Source organism: Sus scrofa, chromosome 14 (assembly GCF_054392235.1).
Source record: "Sus scrofa isolate SSC_HxYL_T2T_F1_AM1 chromosome 14, Sscrofa_HxYL_maternal_Yorkshire_Landrace_v2.0, whole genome shotgun sequence".
NCBI classification, from domain to species: domain Eukaryota; kingdom Metazoa; phylum Chordata; class Mammalia; order Artiodactyla; family Suidae; genus Sus; species Sus scrofa.
The window spans coordinates 59,022,932-59,042,276 of NC_139396.1; the positions used below are offsets into that span (position 1 = coordinate 59,022,932).

At 47.6% G+C, this 19,345-nt stretch overlaps 1 protein-coding gene across 11 annotated transcripts in view; it reads left to right on the plus strand.

Annotated features, from left to right (window-relative positions):
• TBX5 (T-box transcription factor 5) overlaps window positions 1-19,345 on the plus strand; it is a 95,097-nt gene that overhangs the window by 24,294 nt on the left and 51,458 nt on the right. For 10 of the 11 annotated variants that reach the window (XM_013982915.3, XM_084994812.1, XM_084994815.1 and 7 more), the window contains one exon: window positions 16,479-16,705. In XM_013982915.3, coding sequence (XP_013838369.1) covers window positions 16,479-16,705 — 227 coding nt within the window. Of the gene's footprint in view, window positions 1-16,478; window positions 17,815-19,345 lie in introns of all 11 variants that reach the window. The other variant, XR_014826587.1, reaches the window with a different exon arrangement.

Genomic DNA, 19,345 nt, shown 5'->3' on the forward strand with positions numbered 1-19,345 from the left:
GTCCAGACTCCTTTGCGTGGCTGACCACACCCTTCCCATCTGGCCTGGCTGAGCCCCCGAGCTTTCCTCCTCTCCCTTCAGTCATGCTGAAGGATCTATTCCAAATCTGTCTTCCTCTGTTGTTTTCGTTTTTGTTTTTTTAATTTTTTTGTTATAGTTGATTTACAATATTGTGTCAATTTCTGCTATACAGCAGAGTAACCCAGTCCTATTCACACACACACACACACACACACATGTGTTCTTTTTCTCACATTATCCTCCAACATGTTCCATCACAAGTGATTCAGTATAATTTTTTTTTTTTTCTTTTGGCATATGGAGTTCCCAGACCAGGGATCAGATCCAAGCCATAGCTGCAACCTACACCACAGCAGCAGCAATGCTATATCCTTAACCCACTGTGTCGGGCCAGGGATTGAACCTGCATTCCAGAGCTCTAGAGAGGCCACTGATCCCATTGCACCAGATTGGAACTCCCTCATTATTTTTTGAGTAAAATAACACCTTTAGTCTGCCTCAGTCTGTCTCCTCTCCCGCACTTCCCATGGCCATCTCCTGCACATCACTAAGGCTTCCCTGTAGCTGTCCTTTCTTCCATGAAGCTTCCCTTGGCAGCAGACTTTGTAGTCAGGGTATGTCTGTTCCCAGGAGCCCTCAGGCCAGGGCCTGGTGCTCTGGAAGCTGGTTGGACAGATGATGGCCGTGGAAGGATAGACAGGTGGGGAGGTACAGGTGTTTGAGAGCTCCGCTCCCCTCAACACAGCTGAACAACACAGCTGGCTAGATGTTGAGGCAGATGACTCTACTCTGATCTGAACTGGTGCCCTAACCATCTCCTAGTTGTTGCGGATTGGCCGAGGTCTCTTTCCTGGATAGGCACTTGGAGATGGAAGGAAGGTAGGTTGGTTGGTCTTCAGTAGAAACTCAGGGATTAACGTGTTGGATCAGAACGCCCAGCCTCAGAGTCACATGGATCTTTGTGGCCGCCTTAGGAGTTGCCTTGGAGAACACAAGGGCTGAACTAACTGTTCACCAGGCTGAGCGAGTGGACAGGGTCGATTGCCCAGTTCTTTAGAGGTGGCCCCTGGGGAAGAGAGCGAGCAAAGCAGAGAGCCTCCAAGAAGCTTTGGAGTCAGACAAAGGTGGGTCCCATCCTTGCCCTGCACTTATCAGCACATGACCTTGGCCAACGGATTTCACCTCACAGAGCTTCAGTATCCTCATCTGTAAAATGGACATAAATAAACATAGTTTCCACTTTCTGGGGGTTCTTGTAAGAATTATCTAAACAGTGCTTGGCTCCCAGTCCACCCTCCAAAAAGTGATCTGATTTGGGAGAAAACTCTTCATGCCTCCTAGTTTTGCCCCTGTTCAGAATTTTTCTTCTGGGCTGTAGTCCCAGCTCCCAAGTTGCAGGAGGCAGTGACAAGTGGGGAAGATGGCCCTCCGGAGACGGCTGTGATAACAGCCTGGCTGGAATGGCAGGCTCACTGTTAATCTTGTAATCCTGTTTCCTGTCCCCCACACACCCGGTGACAGCTGGCTCAGGGAGCAAAGCAGGGGGAATGAAATTTCCTCTAATTCCAACAATCGGACGAGGGGAGAGGGGAAGGGGAGAGGGGTGAGGTTGTGGAGGGCTGAGCATTAACTCAAAGTGATCCCACATAAATAACTTTTGGATTAGCTTGGCAAATGTCTGGGCCCTCACCTCCACCCTTCTCTTCACCCAGCAGTCTGTGATTGGAAGGTGCAGAGGGTGTCTTCATTATTTTCCAACATGTATGCATGGTTTCTGGTGACAGCCACAATAACAGCTTATTATGAAAATGGGGGAGCGAAGGAAAAGCACAGAGAAGAAAATGAAATCATTTGCAAATCCTGCCTCGAGCCGACTGATTGAAATATGTGCCAAGGTTATTTGGAAAGGTTAATCTGTGGCTTAGAAACATCTTATCCTAAAAACCAATATTTCCCAAATTGCATGCCCCCTCCCCTGGTGACAAATGAGATGATTTCAGAGGGCGCACGCAGACACACAGGCACATCAGATTGATTTCATGGACCTTATTGCTTAGAATGAGACTAGGTCCTAAGAAAGTAGGGAAAGAAGAAAAGGAGAGAGGGAGGGAGGAGAGTTAAGGCTGATTATTTAGGGAAAATATTAACCAAAGAGCAGTGGAGCTGGTATGAAGATCTGGAGGCAATTGTCAAGGTGATGGGCAAATCACAGACATTTGGGAGATACACCTGGGTTCATCCTAATGTGAAAAGTGTGACAGCTTTGCTATTGTTTGAAATGATCTAGGCCCTGGTTTTTCATAGAACATTGCTTTCTTTGAACTTTGCCTTGAACTTTCAGATGTGCTCAGACAAGTTCTGAACTTCTTAGGAGTCAAAGATGTTAGTGGCGTCAAGGCCAGGGCCATTGGGGAGGTGGGGAGAGGATGGAGCCGGGCCTTGTGGGATGAATGGGATTTGAGTCTGTTGGGAGGAAGGGTTTTCTGGGTCAGCATCAGGGAAGAAGTGGATAGGGATCTATCTACATGTCTTGGACTTGAGAGGAGGGGTCAGAGTCTAAAGATCTCTGGAAGCTAGGTGGCATGCACTGTGACAGGGGACACTATGAGGAGGCTCTTCCTATAAGCACAGGATGCTAGAGATAGAAGGGATCCTAGGAGGCAGCATCTGGACCAACCTGCACCCTTGTGCAGAAGGGGGAAATGTGGCCTGGTGACTCATTTATTTATTTATTTCTGGCCATGCCTATGACATGTGGAAGTTCCCAGGCCAGGGATCGAACCTGTGCCACAGCAGTGACAAGGCCAGATCCTTAATCTGCTGGGCCACCTAGGGAGGTCTTATTTCTTCACTCTTTGATCCTTGGATCTGTTGCTTTCCTCCTAAGCTCACATGCATGTATTCAGTGCCTGTTCCATGTTAAGTCCTGGGGCTGCAAAAGGTAAATCCACACAGCGAGCGAGGGGCAGGGGGCACGGATGGTCCAGCAGGCTCTGGAGCTGGGGTCCAGGCCACCACACTGATTAGGCCAGGGGCTCCTCTACTTCACTGAGCTTCTCCTTCCTCCTCTGTAAAATGGGGGATAATTATAGAACCTCCCTCCAGGGCTGTTGCATGGGTGAGAGGAGGTAATGTGTGTGTCCTAATTATTACTATTGCTACGAAACAATTCACTCCTAAATTTCAAGTGGACCTGCTGCGAAACTCTGGGCTTGCCGTCAGCTCCATGTGGGTGAGACTTGAAATCTAGGACAGCCAGCACTCCTGTACCCAGCATCCCATGTCTCTGCAGCCCGCTGAAGGCAGAGGGAGTACAGGCGACCTCTGTCCTTCCATGAGGAGCTCAGAGGCCATCACAGGGCTCTAGATTTCATCCAGTTGTAGCCTGCCAGCCCTCAGGAATGCTCTCAAAATACTACTTGTGCTGGAAAGGCCAGGCGTCACTCACCATCACTGTGTGTGAAGGGAAGCCTTGGGGAGCACTTTGGCTTCCCTTGTGATGTGTGGGTCTGGAATTTGAAGCGGGTGCTTCTGGGTGGTTGTTGCTTGCTGTCAGGTGTTGGTGGAAGTGGCAGGTAGTTGAAGTCCAGGCAAGGCTGGATGCCCAGGATGGTCCACCCCACCACCCGTGGTTGGCACTGGCTCCTGGCTGGGAGCCCATCTGGGTTGCCCAAGAGGCCTGTCCAGCATGGCAGGCTCAAGGGAGAGGGAGTCCCTGCTTGGTTGGAGTCGCAGGGCCTTTGCTCACTTGACCTTGGGAGGCTGTAGTGTCTCTTCTGCTGCATTCTGTTGGCTGAACAGGGCTCACTAAGTGGGCCCAGATTCCAGGAGGAGAATAGACATCCCTCCTCTAGATAGAAGGGGAGCCAAAGAGTAGGCCTGCATTTTTTTTTTAAATTTAAATGTATTATTTAAAAAATTTAGTGGCTGCAGCTATGGCATATAGAAGCTCCTGGGCCAGGGATTGAACCCGAGCCGTAGTTGTGACTTGTGCTGGAACTTCAGCAATGCTGGATCCTTTAACCCACTGTACTGGGCTGGGGAATCGAACCCATGCTTCGGCAGTGACATGAGCCACTGCAATTGGATTCTTAACCCCCTGTACCACAGTGAGAACTTCTGGGCCCACATGTGTTAATACTGCCCCACCATGTGCAGGAGCTCCTGGTGCGGTCCCTGGCCCAGAGTGATGCTGGAGCATGTCAGGTGTTGAGATGGGATCTGTGCCCTGGTGAAGCTAGAGGCCAGGTTGACCTGCCCTAGGGCCACACAACCAGTCAAAGTGCAGAGGCTGGGCTGTGAGCTTGGGCTTCTTCCAGATGGAGAGAATCCCCTGTCTGCCCTGCCAGGTGGCCACTGGCTTTGGAATGACAGACAAGTAGGCAGAGGGCTCCCCCCAGTAGGCAGAGTAGGCAGAGGGCTCCCCCAGTAGGCAGAGTAGGCAAAGGGCTCCCCCCAGTAGGCAGAGTAGGCAGAGTGCTCCCCCCACGCCCCGCACCCCAGCAGTTCTGGCTTTAATTCATGTAGCATGGCCTCAAGCAATGCCTGGTCTTTCCAGCAGACACGGCATTTATGGAGCGTTGTCAGGGGCTAGCAGAGTGTAGGGTGATGGCCTCAGAGCTCTTCAGGGAGGAATCGAGGTGGCCTCCACCTCCTCAACCTTTTACAGGACTGCCGATGCCTTGGCACGAAGTGGTCTCTGGGTCTGGGGTACCCAGAGTTGCTGTTCAGCTGACCTGGATCTTGAGCCCCCACAGAGAGCAGATAGGAAAGCTTAGAGCCCTGAATGTCCCAGGCAGGGTAAATAGGTTGAGGACATCTCTACCACCCACCTGAGAAACTGGCCATTGTCCCCTCTCCGAAGTGCCTCTGTCACCTCCTCCTCTTCTTCCTCGAGGGTGGGGCTTCTTAATCGGAATCTAGAATCCCTTTGGAGGAGTTCCCATCATGGCTCAGTGGTTAACGAATCTGATTAGGAACCATGAGGTTGCGGGTTTGATCCCTGGCCTTGCTCAGTGGGTTAAGGATCTGGCGTTACCGTGAGCTGTGGTGTAGGTCGCAGACACGGCTCAGATCCCGAGTTGCTGTGGCTCTGATGTAGGTCAGCAGCTATAGCTCTGATTGGACCCCTAGCCTGGGAACCTCCATATGCTGCAGGAGCGGCCCAAGAAATGGCAAAAAAGACAAAAAAAAAAATTAAGATCCCTTTGGAAAATCCAATTAAAGCAAGGAACTCTGAAAAGCTCACAACATATAAGTAGAAGGAAAATGTCAAACAATGTCAAGGGATTCATGGGGTCTGGGACCCTTAACAGGTTAAAATCATTCTATTGGAGCCATCCCTCTGGTTTCCAGCCCTTCCTTCCTGATTTTAAATGCATGTTCAGCTCCTTAACCTCACTGGTCAGTTTTCAAGTGGGAGGCTTCGTGCTCTGGCGTTCTTATGCTTGAGGTTAAAGGTAACGGGCAGGTCCAATTAAGGAGGTGTGATTTCCAAAACCATATTCTGGAGACGGCATTAACTCCCCACTTCTTGCTGTTCTTTTGGCTATAGGCACGTGGCTCCCCCCCAGGAAAGTGTGAATTTGTGGCAAACAAGAGGAGGGTTATGTTCGAGAGGCCTAAGCTGTGAGATGGTGCTTTGTCCCAAGGGGTCCCATCTTGGGTCCTGGTTGTCCATCGTGTTCATCATCTTCTAACTTTTTCCCATTTATCTGTCACGCTGTACCCCCCGCCCAGCGAACCTCCTCTTCAGGGACAGTGTCTGTGGGCAAATCACATTGAAGCAGAGTTTCTCAAACTTTTGGCAGACATCACAATTAGCTGGGAATGTTAAAGGAGTGAATTTCTGGGTCTTACCCTCAGGGGTTCTGAATCAGCAGCTCTAGGGAAGGGGTCAGAAGCTGGCCTTTAACAGGTTATCTGCTGGAGGGGGTCCCCTGGTCACACCTGGATTATCCCTTGCCCCTACAGGACAAACAAAGACATGCAGGTAATGCATGATTTTATTTTTAGGAAATAAAGCACATGTGTTGGGCTGTTGTATAGAAAAGAACATTTTTCTCTACTTGGTGCTAAACTTGAGCTGAACATTAGAAGTACCTGGAGTGTGTTTCAGTGTTTTATTACGAAACATGTAAGACATACAGATAACATAGAATTGTACACTTAGCACCTTTATACCCACTGATCAGGCTCTACAATTAATATGTTGCTATGTATTTGCTTTACCACACATCCATCCACCAACCTGTCTGTCCATCCATCCACCCATCCATCCATCCATCCATCCATCCACCCATCCATTCATCCATCCATCCATCCACCCACCAATCCATCCATCCATCTTATTCTTTTCTGATGCATTTCAAACTCAGTTGCAGACATGAGTCCTTTCACCCATGTGTAATTCAGCATGCATACTATTAACTGGCATCTAAGTTTTCGTTCAAGATTCTCTACTGCAGGTAAAATTTATATACAGTGAAATGTGCGGATCTTAAGTGCACCATTCAGTTCTTGACAAATGTACAAACCTGTGAAACCTAAGCCCTGTCATAGGATAGCTGGGGCCCCTTCACTCCAGCACATTCCTTCATGCCCCCTTCCTAGTTAATTCCTCCTCCCCCTCTCTACCAGAAACAAGCAATATTCTGATTTTTTAAATTATGGGTTAGGTTTGTCTGTTATAGAACTTTATGTAAAAGGAATCATATAGTGTTTATCCTTTTGCATAAGGCCTTTTTTTTTCCCTCCTGGAGAGCTTTTAAAACTCCAGTGTTCAGGCTGTATTGCAGAACAGTGGCATCAGTATTAAAAAAAAAATTCTCCAGGTAATTACAGTATCAGCCAAATTTGAGACTCACTTCTCTGGAGAGATTCTCCCATGTCTGCCCATCCCCACCTTAAGCCCTGTCTCTCAATTATCTCATCACAGTAGTTAATGCTATCACGTTGGAGATTTGTTTTTGTTTTATTCTTTGTTTTTCTTTTTTTAGGGCTGCACCCTTGGTATATGGAAGTTCCCAGGCTAGGGGTTGAATTGGAGCTACAGCTGCTGGCCTATACCACAGCCACAGCAATGCCAGATCCAAGCCATGTCTGCAACCTACACCACAGCTCACGGCAATGCAGGATCCTTAACTCACTGAGTGAGCCCAGGGACTGGGCCTGAATCTTTATGGATACTAGTCGGATTCATTTCTGCTGCACCACAATGGGAACTCTCAATTTTGTTTTTTTTTAAGGGGTAAGGCAGAACTCTCAATTTTATGTTAGTCCCCAGAACATTTAGCATTCCTGAAGAAGTGGTTGCTTTGGGGTGCCTTTGCCAAGGTCATCATTTCACTGATGGTCACCAGGAGGTCCTTGGCTTAATTCGTCATGACCAGGGGACCCCCCCCCATGACTCCCCATGGAACAGAGGAGGCCTTAAGACAATCCCTTGAGTACAGGAAGCAGTTTCAGAAAGGTCCCTGTCCCAAGTTAGTCCAGATCCCTCTGGCCTCCAGCTTCCGGAAGGACAGAGAACCAGCCTCAGAAGGCATCTCTTCACCTTCCCGCCCTCCCTCCAAAATTATTAAAAGACACAGAAGTTCCTTCCCATCGTGGTGTGGCAGAAACCAATCCGACTAGGAACCATGAGGTTGCAGGTTTGATCCCTGACCTTGCTCAGTGGGTTAAGGATCTGGCGTGGCCGTGAGCTGTGGCGTAGGTTGCCAACGCAGCTGGGATCTTGCGTTGCTGTGGCTGTGGTGTAGGCCAGCAGCTACAGCTCTGATTGGACCCCTAGCCTGAGAACCTCCATATGCCCTGGGTGCGGCCCTAAAAAGCAAAATAAATAAATAAAATTTTTAAAAAACCAAAATTATTAAAAGATGCAAACAAACAGAAACTACTATTGGAATTTGTTCTCACTGTGGCCCAGTGGGTTAAGGATCTGATGTTGCCCCAGCTGTGGTAGAAGTCACAGCTGTGGCTCAGATTTGATCCCTGGCCCAGGAACTTTCATGTGCCATGGCTGCAGCCCCACCCCCCAAAAAAAGAAAAAAAAATAAAACTTACCACCACCAACAAAAAACAAAACTACTAAAACTAAGACATGGTTAAACTCATTCAAATTGTCAGTTTTATGAGTCTGATCTAAAGTATCGAGCTTTTCCATTTAGTCCTAGATACTTGGTAATGCTCTTTGACACACTAAGCGCCCATCAAAGGTTTCATCTGTATGGATCTTTCATGGCTGTGGTGTCACATCCAGCTTTTACCCAGGGGCTCATGATGATACTGCAAAGTGGGCTTTCTTATTCCCATCTGCAGATTGGAGAAACTGAGGCAGATGTCGATGTCGTAACTGTCCATGCAGCTGGTCCAGGACTTTTCTCATGTTGCCAGAGCTGCCTCTGTAGTGTCCCTCAAAACCTTTTTGTGATTCACAGACCCCTCTCAAGTAGCTAATGCAAGGATGGACATCTCCCTAGAAAAATGGACAAGCTTCTGTTATCTGGATATTAAGGGCGGGGAGGTGGGGGGAGTCATAGATCAGTTGAAGCCCTTGCAAGGTAAGAACTTGTGCTTCAAAATAGAATGAATGACGTGTGGTTTATAAGCTGGGGTTTATTGAGCAGTGTGCCCCAACTATATGCTAAACCTTTCAAGCACTGTATCATTCAACCCTCCCAAGAGGCAGTGAGTCTGATCATTCCCATTTTACAAGCAGGAGACCGAGGCTCAGAGAAAGGAAGAAATTAGCCAACCCCCCAGTGGCCAAGTTGGTAGCTTGGTACCAAAGGAAGGCACATGCATGCTGACCAGTGCCTCAACTCGAAACAACCCCCTGGATATGAACTTAATGTAGGTCCCATTGTGGCGCAGTGGAGACAATCAGACTAGTTTCCACGAGGATGAGGGTTCAACCCCTGGCCTTGCTCAGTGGGTCGGGGATCCGGCATTGCCATGAGCTGTGGTGTAGGTTGCAGATGTTGCTCAGATCTGATGTTGCTGTGGCTGTGGCGTAGGCAGCAGTTGTAGTTCCTAGCCTGGGAACTTCCACATGCCATGGATGAGGCCCTAAAAGGCAAAAAAAGAGTAGAGATTTAATAAGGGAACCCCAAGGTCTCTAACCAGAGTGGTCATAAATGGCAGGTGCTCAGGGCCAGAGAGCTCAGCGTCCCTGAGTTTCTTGTGCCACTCAGATCGCTGGTTGAATCAACGGTGGGAAATCCACATAACCTCTCTGTGTTCCCCTGGTCTTACCAGCAAGAAGGGACAGCCAGTGGTCCCCGTGCTTTCCTCCGGCTTGCTGGCATGCTGTGAGTTGAGAAACAAAAGGGTCGCGAGGCATTTTGTAGACAAGAAGAGGGAGCGATTATTATTTGCAGAGGTAAACCCCGTCTGGGGTGAGCTGCCCCACCTCCCCTTTTCCCCCCTTCCCTCCAGTGTCCACACCTCTTAGATAACTTCCCCAAGTGTATTAGAAAGTTAGTAAATCAGAAAGGCTCTCCTGGGATTGCCCCCCCCGCTTTTCATTTTAATCACAGATTAAAGTGCTAGCGAGAGGAGGAATTTGCTCCCCGAGAACAGAGATTTTACAGTCCCCAGCCTTGCCCCAGTGTGCTGCTTTAGTTGTTTGAGAGAGACTGCCAGAAACTGAGTAAGCATGGCCAGGGGAAAACAACAACAGAACCTTCCCCCCCGCAGCACCCCCGTACCCCTGCCACCTGCTCCCGTGAAAAGGCCAATTCAGTCGGCCGCGGTGGAAAACATTCTCAGGGGCATTCGTTAGCTGGCAGCGGGCTGCAATGCAGTTTGGCTGTGGATTTCAATATTCCCTTGTAACGTTTTACAACCCAGACCCGGCGACAATGGCGTCATTCATGGCATCCGCTCACGTGGAACAGAATGTGAGAGCGAGGCAGAGCCGGGGAGAAGCTGGTCTGTCAGCAGCCCTGACACTCAGGGTGAGCTGAGGTACTCAGGGCCCTGGTTGGTTGTCCAGATTGGGCAGAGCATGTCTGTGCCTACAGGATGTGAGTAGAGCTGTTGATACAGCGGAGAGCAGTGGGATTTGTAGGACTGATTGACAGTTTGACCAGTGGAGGTTGATGTTGCCTGCTGTAGCCAATAGCTGACTGTCACCATAGAGGATGCTCTGTGGAACAGAATGGTCGTGTCGCCCAAGCAGCAATGGGAAGGCAACAGTGTCCTGTTATCAAATATACATTAGCAAGAGCATTGGAATAACACCGACCCAGGGTGCAGCTCGGCTTTACCTCTTCTGAGCTGGGTGATCTGGGGCAAGTTGCTTAACCCCTCTGAGCTTCATTTTCTCTAGCTCTAAAGTAAATCTAATCATGCTGATGAAATGGGATTCTTGCCAGGATCCAATGAGGGAAAGCCTATCAGTCAACCAGCACAGTGGCTGGAACATTAGGACACGTGGGAAAAAACAATGTGGCTGGTGAGGAAGAAGATGAGGATGAGGATGGTGATGGCGACAGTGGCGACTAGGCTGGTGGTGAGAAAACTGTCCCCCGTTGCTGCCCCTCTTCCCAGACACACAAGGGCTTTTCAGCTTTCACTTTAATTCTCTGGTGCCCTGGATTCTTCAAGGATGCTCTCAAACTCTGGAGGAAAAGAGTTCATCTTCTCATCACAGGGATTTGAGAGACTTCGCTGTATTGCTACTCACTGAGTTCCTTTGATTGGTCCAAGATGAGCCCCGGGAGAATTATCCCAGTGTTGTTTGATGGCTCCATTTTCTTCTCTTTGCCTCTGTAATCCCATCCTGATTGAGAAGTCACTCCACCCTTCCCGTGCCTCGATTTTGACACCTGTCAGACAGATTGGGGGATGTGGTGTTTCCTACTCCAAGGGAGATACGCTCCATTGACGGTGGGGATGAGGTTTCAGGCTCCTCGGGGAGGGAAACGCACTGGGAGGGACAAGTGGTTATGGGGATAATCTGGCTTTCCCACTTCTGTGAGTGTGAGTAATCAAAAGCAGAATTTGGCCCTTCCAGAGAGCCCTTTTGCAATTTGGCAGTGCCGGAAGGGAGAATTCCACGGAGTCCATTGATACATTCGCTTGTAAATTCCCTCAGCCAACATTTTTTAAGAGTTATTTTCTTTAATTAAAAGAAAATAACCATCCCCATTAAGAATATCAAACTAAATGAGATTTCCCTCTTCCTATTGGATCTCTGACAGCCCGGTACTTGAACTAAACAAGACCTAGATAGAATCGCCAGTGAGATTTGACAACTTTTATGTTTTATTATTATAATAATTTTTCTTTTTTTTTTCCATTACGTAGCTTGGGCTGCCAAGCTGGAACGCTAAAGCTAATTTCATTCCTTCCAGCCTCCTGGCCCCAGGGGGAGATTCTGAGTGGTGGGGATGCTCATGACAGCTCCAGCTTTGGTTCTGAGATGGCACAGACCACGGGAAGCTGGGCCAGGGGACCCCAGGGTGGCGGGAGGGTGTCTGTAGCCTCATGGAAACTTGGCTGACTCTCCGTTGTCTCCTGCCTGGTTACTGCGATGTGTTTTCAGATGACAAACAAAGGCAGGAGCCCAGCGTGGAGATCGTCATATCACTGAGGGGTGGGAGAAGTGGGAGAAGAGCCTTGGGCCCCTGCACCCCTGCACCCCTAAAAGTATATTATGTTTTCAAAATCGAAAGACGTCATTAGGAGATTTCTCAAAGTCATTAGGGGACTGTTGGGTCAGAATTCTGGTTGTGTCTCTTTCTAGCTGTGTGATGCCAGGCAAGTTACTTAATCTCTCTGGGCCTCAGTTTTCCAATCTGCAAAATGCGGACAAAAGCAATATCCACTTCTTAGGATCACAGAGAGGATGAAGTGGGCTGGTGCCGAGGGCGTCCTTCAAAATGTGCTGGGTGTAGTGCTCTTTGTATGTGAGATGATTTCAGGTGTACTCTTTGATTTTAACAGGTGCGAGAGGATCTATAACTAGCACTACAAACCCCTACTTTAATGGATGTTATTACTCAGAGGGAGGCTAAACTTATTTAGATAAAGAATTAAATTTTTTTTTTTTTTTTTTGGCCGAACCTGCAGCATCTGGAATTTCCCAGGGCCAGGGATTGAACCTGAGCCACAGCAATGACATTGCAGAGTCATTAACTGCTAGGCCACCAGGGAACTCCTAGATAAAGAATTAATGTTAAGGAGTTCCCGTCGTGGCGCAGTGGTTAACGAATCCGACTAGGAACCATGAGGTTGCGGGTTCGGTCCCTGCCCTTGCTCAGTGGGTTAACGATCCGGCGTTGTCGTGAGCTGTGGTGTAGGTTGCAGACGCGGCTCGGATCCCGCATTGCTGTGGCTCTGGTGTAGGCTGGTGGCTACAGCTCTGATTCGACCCCTAGCCTGGGAACTTCCATATGCCGCGGGAGCGGCCCAAGAAATGGCAAAAAAAGACAAAAAAAAAAAAAAAAAAAAAGAATTAGTGTTAAAAGTGGAGTAAGTTAAAGAATAGTTGGTCCATGGCAAAAACCACAGCTTAGTTCAGAATTTTCTGATATATATTTCTTCTAGGGAGGGGTTTTTCCCCTGTTTAGGACCATGAGCCTCTCTGGCAGTCTGGGGAAGCTTATGGATGGGTTACGTCTCAATGATATGATTAAATGTGTAAAATAAGATGCCAAGATTGCAAAGGAAACCAATTATATTCAAATATAGTTATCAAAGTCTTTTCTAAATGGCGATATAGCAATAAATGCTCTTAATAAATGTCTTAAGTAACAGGATCTAGTAGCAGGTCGAAAATGACTGTAATTTTGAGGTCGTTTTGAGCATAAATGGCATCTGGAGACACGTACAGCTGCAACGAGAGATGAAATTATTTTGTTTCTGTTGATGACAGTCGCTAGGGCTGCTAACTCAACTGTGGCTCATTGCCTGCACCCATCACAGAAAGAAATACTAAATTCCAATCCAAGATTAGTGAAAATAAAGACGTCATTTTGGAAATCCAAGTTCACACCCCTCTGTTTTCCCCAAAGTTAAGACCTCCAAGTTGAGGAGACAGGCTCATGGAACTGCTGCCTCTGGAGAAATTTTATGGGCTGAAAGCACGAGTCATTTTGTAACGGCAGACACGATGGTTTCTACTCCATGCCAGATACTTTCTAGAGTGCATTGTTGGATGGTTTCAACAATTTTGTGAGATAACTGACTCTCAGAGAGATTAAATGCCTTGTCCAAGATCCCACAGCGATTAGATGGGAGGGCTGATAGGGAATGCATATTTTCCTGAAGCTCGCTCATACCTTTATTCTTCCCAAGCTACCCTGATTCTTAGATAGTTAAGTAAAAATCAGAGTCTGGTGGGTTATCAGGGAAGAGAAGGTAACTGGGGAACTCAGCGAAGACCGCTGTGGCTTCTCCACACTCTTTATATTGTCCCCGTTTCACAGATGAGGAAACTGACACTTAGCAAGGCAACTGGCTTCATCTGAGCTCATGGAGTTAGCAAGGACACTTTGGGGGTGCTTCAGGCTTGATGGGGTGGAGGACCCATTTCTGGGGGTTGCATGAAGATTGGACATTTCCCTAGATGTAGTAGCTTTTCTGGATCCACAGATGACTTGAGATCAGATTTGAATCCTGTTCTGCTCCTCTGCCTCCCAGGCAACCCTCTTGAATAAGAAATGTGGGGGGTACTTTGAATATCTTCATTTTCATTTTGCTTTCATCCAAGTTCTCCTGTGAATTTCAGCTCTGTTTCCATTGCCTTTTTTCACTGGAGATGGGGACATGGGGAGGATGAATGGACACCCTGGAGGGTCACAGGTCACACCAGGAGGCCATAAGCACTTCTTTTATTTGTGAGTGTATTCCCCCAAGCCTCGTCCTCCTGCTCTGCTATACTCATAATTATATTAATAATTCATATACTAATTCTGTTAATAATAATTGCTATTATTTTCAACATGGAAATATTTGTCTAAACTTCATAAATGCTCACTATAAGAAACACAGCTCAGGTCACTGCAGAGGTGCAGGTTCAATCCCTGGCCCAGCATAATGGGTTAAAGGATCCAGTGTGGCCACAGCTATGGCTTGAATTCAATCCCTGGCTCGGGAACTTTATGGATGAGCCATAAAAAAGAAAAAAAAAGAGTCATGCAATGCAGATGTGCAGAAAGTAATAAGTTTTCCCATAACCCCAGCTCTTGGAGGGAACCACTGGTATTCATTCCATAATTTAGATCATTTTATGTCCTATGTCTTTAATTTATGTTGCACAGATTTCTGAGTTTGTGCATGTACAGCCTTTTCGTTCCTTTTAAAGGCTGCATAATAGTCCATGGCTGAGCTCTATCAAAGTTGACTTAACCATTAATGAGAACATTTAGGTTGTTTCTAGTTTTTTCCTCTTATTCTAGACAATGCTGCAGAGAAAATCCTTGCGCTTATGTCTTTGGACATGGACCTGAACAGCTTCTTACAAAAATTCATAATAATGGGATTCTTGACTCTACATTATTGTGTGTATTTTTTAAAAAATGGATGCCAACATTCTCTTGTGGTACGACGGGTTAAGGATCTGGTGTTGTCATTGCAGCAGCTTAGGTTTCTGCTTTGGCTTCGGTTTGATCCCTGGCCTGGGATTTCCACATGTCATGGGTGGGGCCAAAAAATGAATGGAGCCATCAAACTCCCTTCCAGAAAAGGTGCAGCCGATCACCCTTCCATCAGCCTACATGCTGTAATAGTTACTCTCCTGCGCAGGATTCCCCTTCCCCGTCCCCAACGGTGGCAGCCCCTTCCTCTTAGTAGATGTGGGAAAGTTATGGGTCAGGCTGTTCTCTTCTTATACACCCCAATGGTTTCTCTCAATTCTCCCTTTTCTCTTTGAGCCATCCCTCCTCTCAGCTCCTCTGCAAACTCTCACTCTGGTCCTTCCTCCACCCACCTGGTTTCTTTTGGGGGCTCTTGGCGATGCTTAGAACTACTTTCCTCCATTCCAAGAGAGGTTCTGTTGATTTTCCCAATATCTTATGAGGAAAAAATAGGACTACCTGGTCTGAAAGCTGTCAGTAAGAGAAGGAGCATGAGAGTGTGAGGGGCCAGATTTTGAGCACTTTGGAGAATGCTCTACATAGGCGTCATAAACTGAGGCTCAGAAATGTTGTGGTCCAGAGGTCTGTAAGTGATGGAGCTGGGATGTGAATCTGGAGCTACCTAGTCTTAGATCTCATGCTTGGTTCTCTGTCTCCTTTGCCCTCCTCTTCTTTCTTCTCCTTTTCCTTCCCTCTCTCTCCTCTTCCACTCTGTCTCCCCAGAACTATGACAGTCATGCTGTTGTCAGACATTTGTGGAGCACTCACTATGTGCCAAGTACAGTTCTAAGCCTTTAATATGTATTGACTAATTTCTTCTCTCAACAACTCTTTGAACCGGGGATTTTTATTATCCCTATTTTACAGATGGGAAAACCAAGGCACAGAGAAATTAAGTATTATGTCAGTGGAGAAGACAAGCACAGCAGCTCAAAAGAAAATTCCAAGGCACAAGCAGTCAACTCTCCAGATTAGGATAGCCTAGGGTCGTGCGTGACTACCCTAGGTGGTCAGCCACCATTCTCTAGTAATGCTGGGCAAAGACCGAAGCTCCATGTTAAAGGTGGAGACCAGAGGCGAAGTCTCAGGGACCTTGCAGCACTTTAGCTTTTGAATTACGGAATTCAAAAACATCTAGAGTAGGCTGCAATAATTCAACTGCCCTATGTATTTACTGTTTGTTAAAAGGTGTCCTGAGGAGTTTCTGTCTTGGCGCAGCAGAAACGAATACGACTAGGAACCATGAGGTTGGGGGTTTGATTCCTGGCCTCTCTCAGTGGGCTAAGGATCTGGCATGGCTGTGGCTGTAGTGTAGGCTGGCAGCAACAGCTCTGATGAGACCCCTAGCCTGGGAACCTCCATGTGCCACGGGTGCGGCCCTGAAAAGACAAAACAAGACCCCTCCCCCAAAAAAAGGTGTCCTGAACTGGGGGTGCTCATTTTCTTTTCCACATACGTGTAGAACTACTCTTAAAACTACTTGCCTGATGTATATAAGGCATGAAAAGTGATGACTGAATACATCTGCCACAGCATATGATGCACTTGATCCCTTTCTTTCTTTCTTTCTTTCTTTCTTTCTTTCTTTCTTTCTTTCTTTCTTTCTTTCTTTCTTTCTTTTTTGACCATACCCATGGTATGCAGAAGTTCCTGGGCCAGGGATTGAACCTGGGCTACAGCAGTAACCTGAGCCATAGCAGTGACAATGCCGAGTCCTTAATGGCTAGACCACTGGGGAACTCCGATCCTCTTATTTCTTATTCTGTGATTTTTTTTTTTTTTCTGGTGGATTCTTTGACCCTGTGGTTCAGCCAGTGGGAGGCTCTCTATCAGGCCACTGATCAACGTTACTTTGCATCTTCTCTCTTTCAGTAAAGAATATCCCGTGGTTCCCAGGAGCACAGTGAGACAGAAAGTGGCCTCCAACCACAGTCCCTTCAGCAGTGAGCCTCGTGCTCTCTCCACCTCATCCAACTTGGGGTCCCAGTATCAGTGTGAGAATGGTGTGTCCGGCCCCTCCCAGGACCTCCTGCCCCCACCTAACCCGTACCCACTTCCCCAGGAGCACAGCCAAATTTACCATTGCACCAAGAGGAAAGGTGAGTGTGACAGCCCTGCCAACTGGCTGCTTTCTCTACTTGAAGAAAAAAAGGACACATAACCACATGTATTTACTTTAAGAATATAACCAATACAAAACTGCAGAGAGATTGTAAGAAATTCAAACCATTCGGGTAATACTAGAGATTCCTTTGATATGTCTCCTCCAAGCTCTAGCCCCTTCCTTGGGGACAGACCTTATTGAACTGGTGAGACCCATTTATTTGTTTGTGCTTGCACACACGCATATACAAAGGGTTTTGCTTATACTTTTAACAGTTGATATCATACTGTATGTATTTTGCAATATGCATTTTTTTAAACTTTATAGTACATTGCAGATATCTTTTTGTGAGCCTCCAGTGGCCTCATTCTTTTTAGCTGCTGAAGAGGAAGTATTGTTTCAAATGGATACAGTGGAGTTTATGGTGCCAGTAATGACCAGGGAGTCTGCGTTGTGTTATAAACCAGTGTCTTGGTTGTGTTATAAGCCGTGCTGCAGGGAACTGCCTTCGAATTAGATGACTTTTCCTCTTATTATCTGAGTCCAGAGCAGAGGTTAAGGAAGGAAATTTCTCTTGGCATGTTTTTCGAGTCAGAATTGTAAGGGTTGATGTGGGCAGTGGGGCCAGAGAAACCCAGATTTGAGTCTCGGCTCTGCCACCAGCTTCCTGTGTGACCTCAGGCAGGTGTCCTAGCCCCTCAGTGCATCAGTTTCTCACTTCGTAAATAGTGCTGAGTTCCTTAGAGCAATTGGTACTTGGTAAACACCCCGTGGGTGGCAGTTGTGATGGAAAAGTGGCAGGTATCCTTCCAGAAAGTGAGTCCCGGTAGGAAGTGAGGAGAAGACTGCTCATCCAGGTGAAGGCTGGGGAAGCAGGACCTAAGAGGAGGGGACTGTGTACCCTAGGGCTCACTCCCACGGCTTTCAGAGTCAGACAAGTGAGATGAGTCCTAGCTTTGCCATTTTTAAATGTTTATGATGAGGGGCAAGTTAGGAAACTCCTCTAAACCTCACTACAAAACATCTCTAGAGGAGGGAATTCCCATTGTGGCTCAGTGAAAATGAATCTGACTAGTATCCATGTGGATGCAGGTTCAATCCCTGGCCTTTCTCTGTGGGTTAAGGATCCGGCATTGCCGTGAGCTGTGGTGTAGGTCGCAGATGTGGCTCGGATCTCGAGTTGCTGTGGCTGTGGTGTAGCCTGGCAGCTGCAGCTCCGATTCAACCCCTAGCCTGGGAACCGCCATAGGCCATGAGTGCGGACCTAAAAAGACAAAACAAACAAACAAAAAACATGTATAGAGGAGTTGCCTGCTTCAGTGCAGTGGGTTAATGATCCAGCTTGTCTCTGTGGAGGTGCCAGTTCGATCCCCAGTCTGGTGCAGTAGGTTAAGGATCCAGCATTGCCACAGCTGTAGTGTAGGTTCCAGCTGTGGCTCAGATTCAGTCCCTGGCCCGGGAACTTCCATATGATGTGGGGGTGGCCGAAAAAGAAAAAAACAAACTATAGATTTGGGTTCATGATTGGACCTGCCTCAAAGGCTTGGTGTGAAGATGTCATGAAGCCGTGCCTGTCCTGTGTTCAGCATAAGGTGAACTTAATAAGCCACCCCTGTTTTGCTCCAGCAGGCCCAAATCTCAGTCTTTTGAGTGGCCTGTTGTACCTCACAGCACTGACAGTCAACACGATGCCTTTCAAAGTCCAGTGCCTGGTCCCTGGACCATCTTGGGGGAAAAAAAAAAAAAAACCTTACTAACCAAAACTGATGGCTGGTGCCTGGACCATCTTGAAAAAAATCTGAACAACTGACTAACCAGAACCAATGGGAAAGGATGCTGTGCTGGCTTTCTCTGGGTGGGGACATAAGGAAAGGAATACACTTTGACTCTAGGACATTTTCAAAAATCATGTTTTGAAGGAGGGAAGAGCTGTCCTTGGTCCAAGCCTGGGGCTGGGGAGCTGACTTGGTGAGACTGAGCTTTCCAGGCTTACCTGAAGCCCATGCAGGCTCCTTGGGTCTGGAGGGACTGAGCACCGTCACCCCAACAAGCCCCCTCGCCCGACTCCCAGCACAACCTCTGCCAGGTGGGCCGGAGACCAGATGCCTGCAAACATGCCTCTCCAGGCACAAGCAGGGGTTAAGAATGCCCCGTGGAGCTCAGGTCCCTGCACAGATGTTCTGTTTTGTGTTATATTTAAGGGTGTCCTGCCTGGGTTCAGATCACAACCTTTTCAAGAACGCTATTAAGTAGTTGCTATTATGAACCCACTCGACAAATGGCAAAACTGGGGCTTACAAAGGGAAAATTGTGTCTGATCATTCTTGAAGGCAGAATTTGAATCCAAGCCTGGTCTGCAGACTCTGCTTGGGCCCTGAACCGTATCTGCTTCTGTTACCTTTGCGTATGAGTGACTGTCTCCAGATTTCATCCTCTACTAGAGATCTACTCTTGAGATTGGGTCAAACATGCCAATTAAGAACTCACCAGGTTTGGAGTTCCTATAGTGGTGCAGTGGGAAGGAATCCGACTAGGAACCGTGAGGTTGCGGGTTCAATCCTTGGCCTCACTCAGTGGGTTAAGGATCTGGCTTTGCTGTGAGCTGTGGTGTAGGCTGCAGCTGTAGCTCTGATTC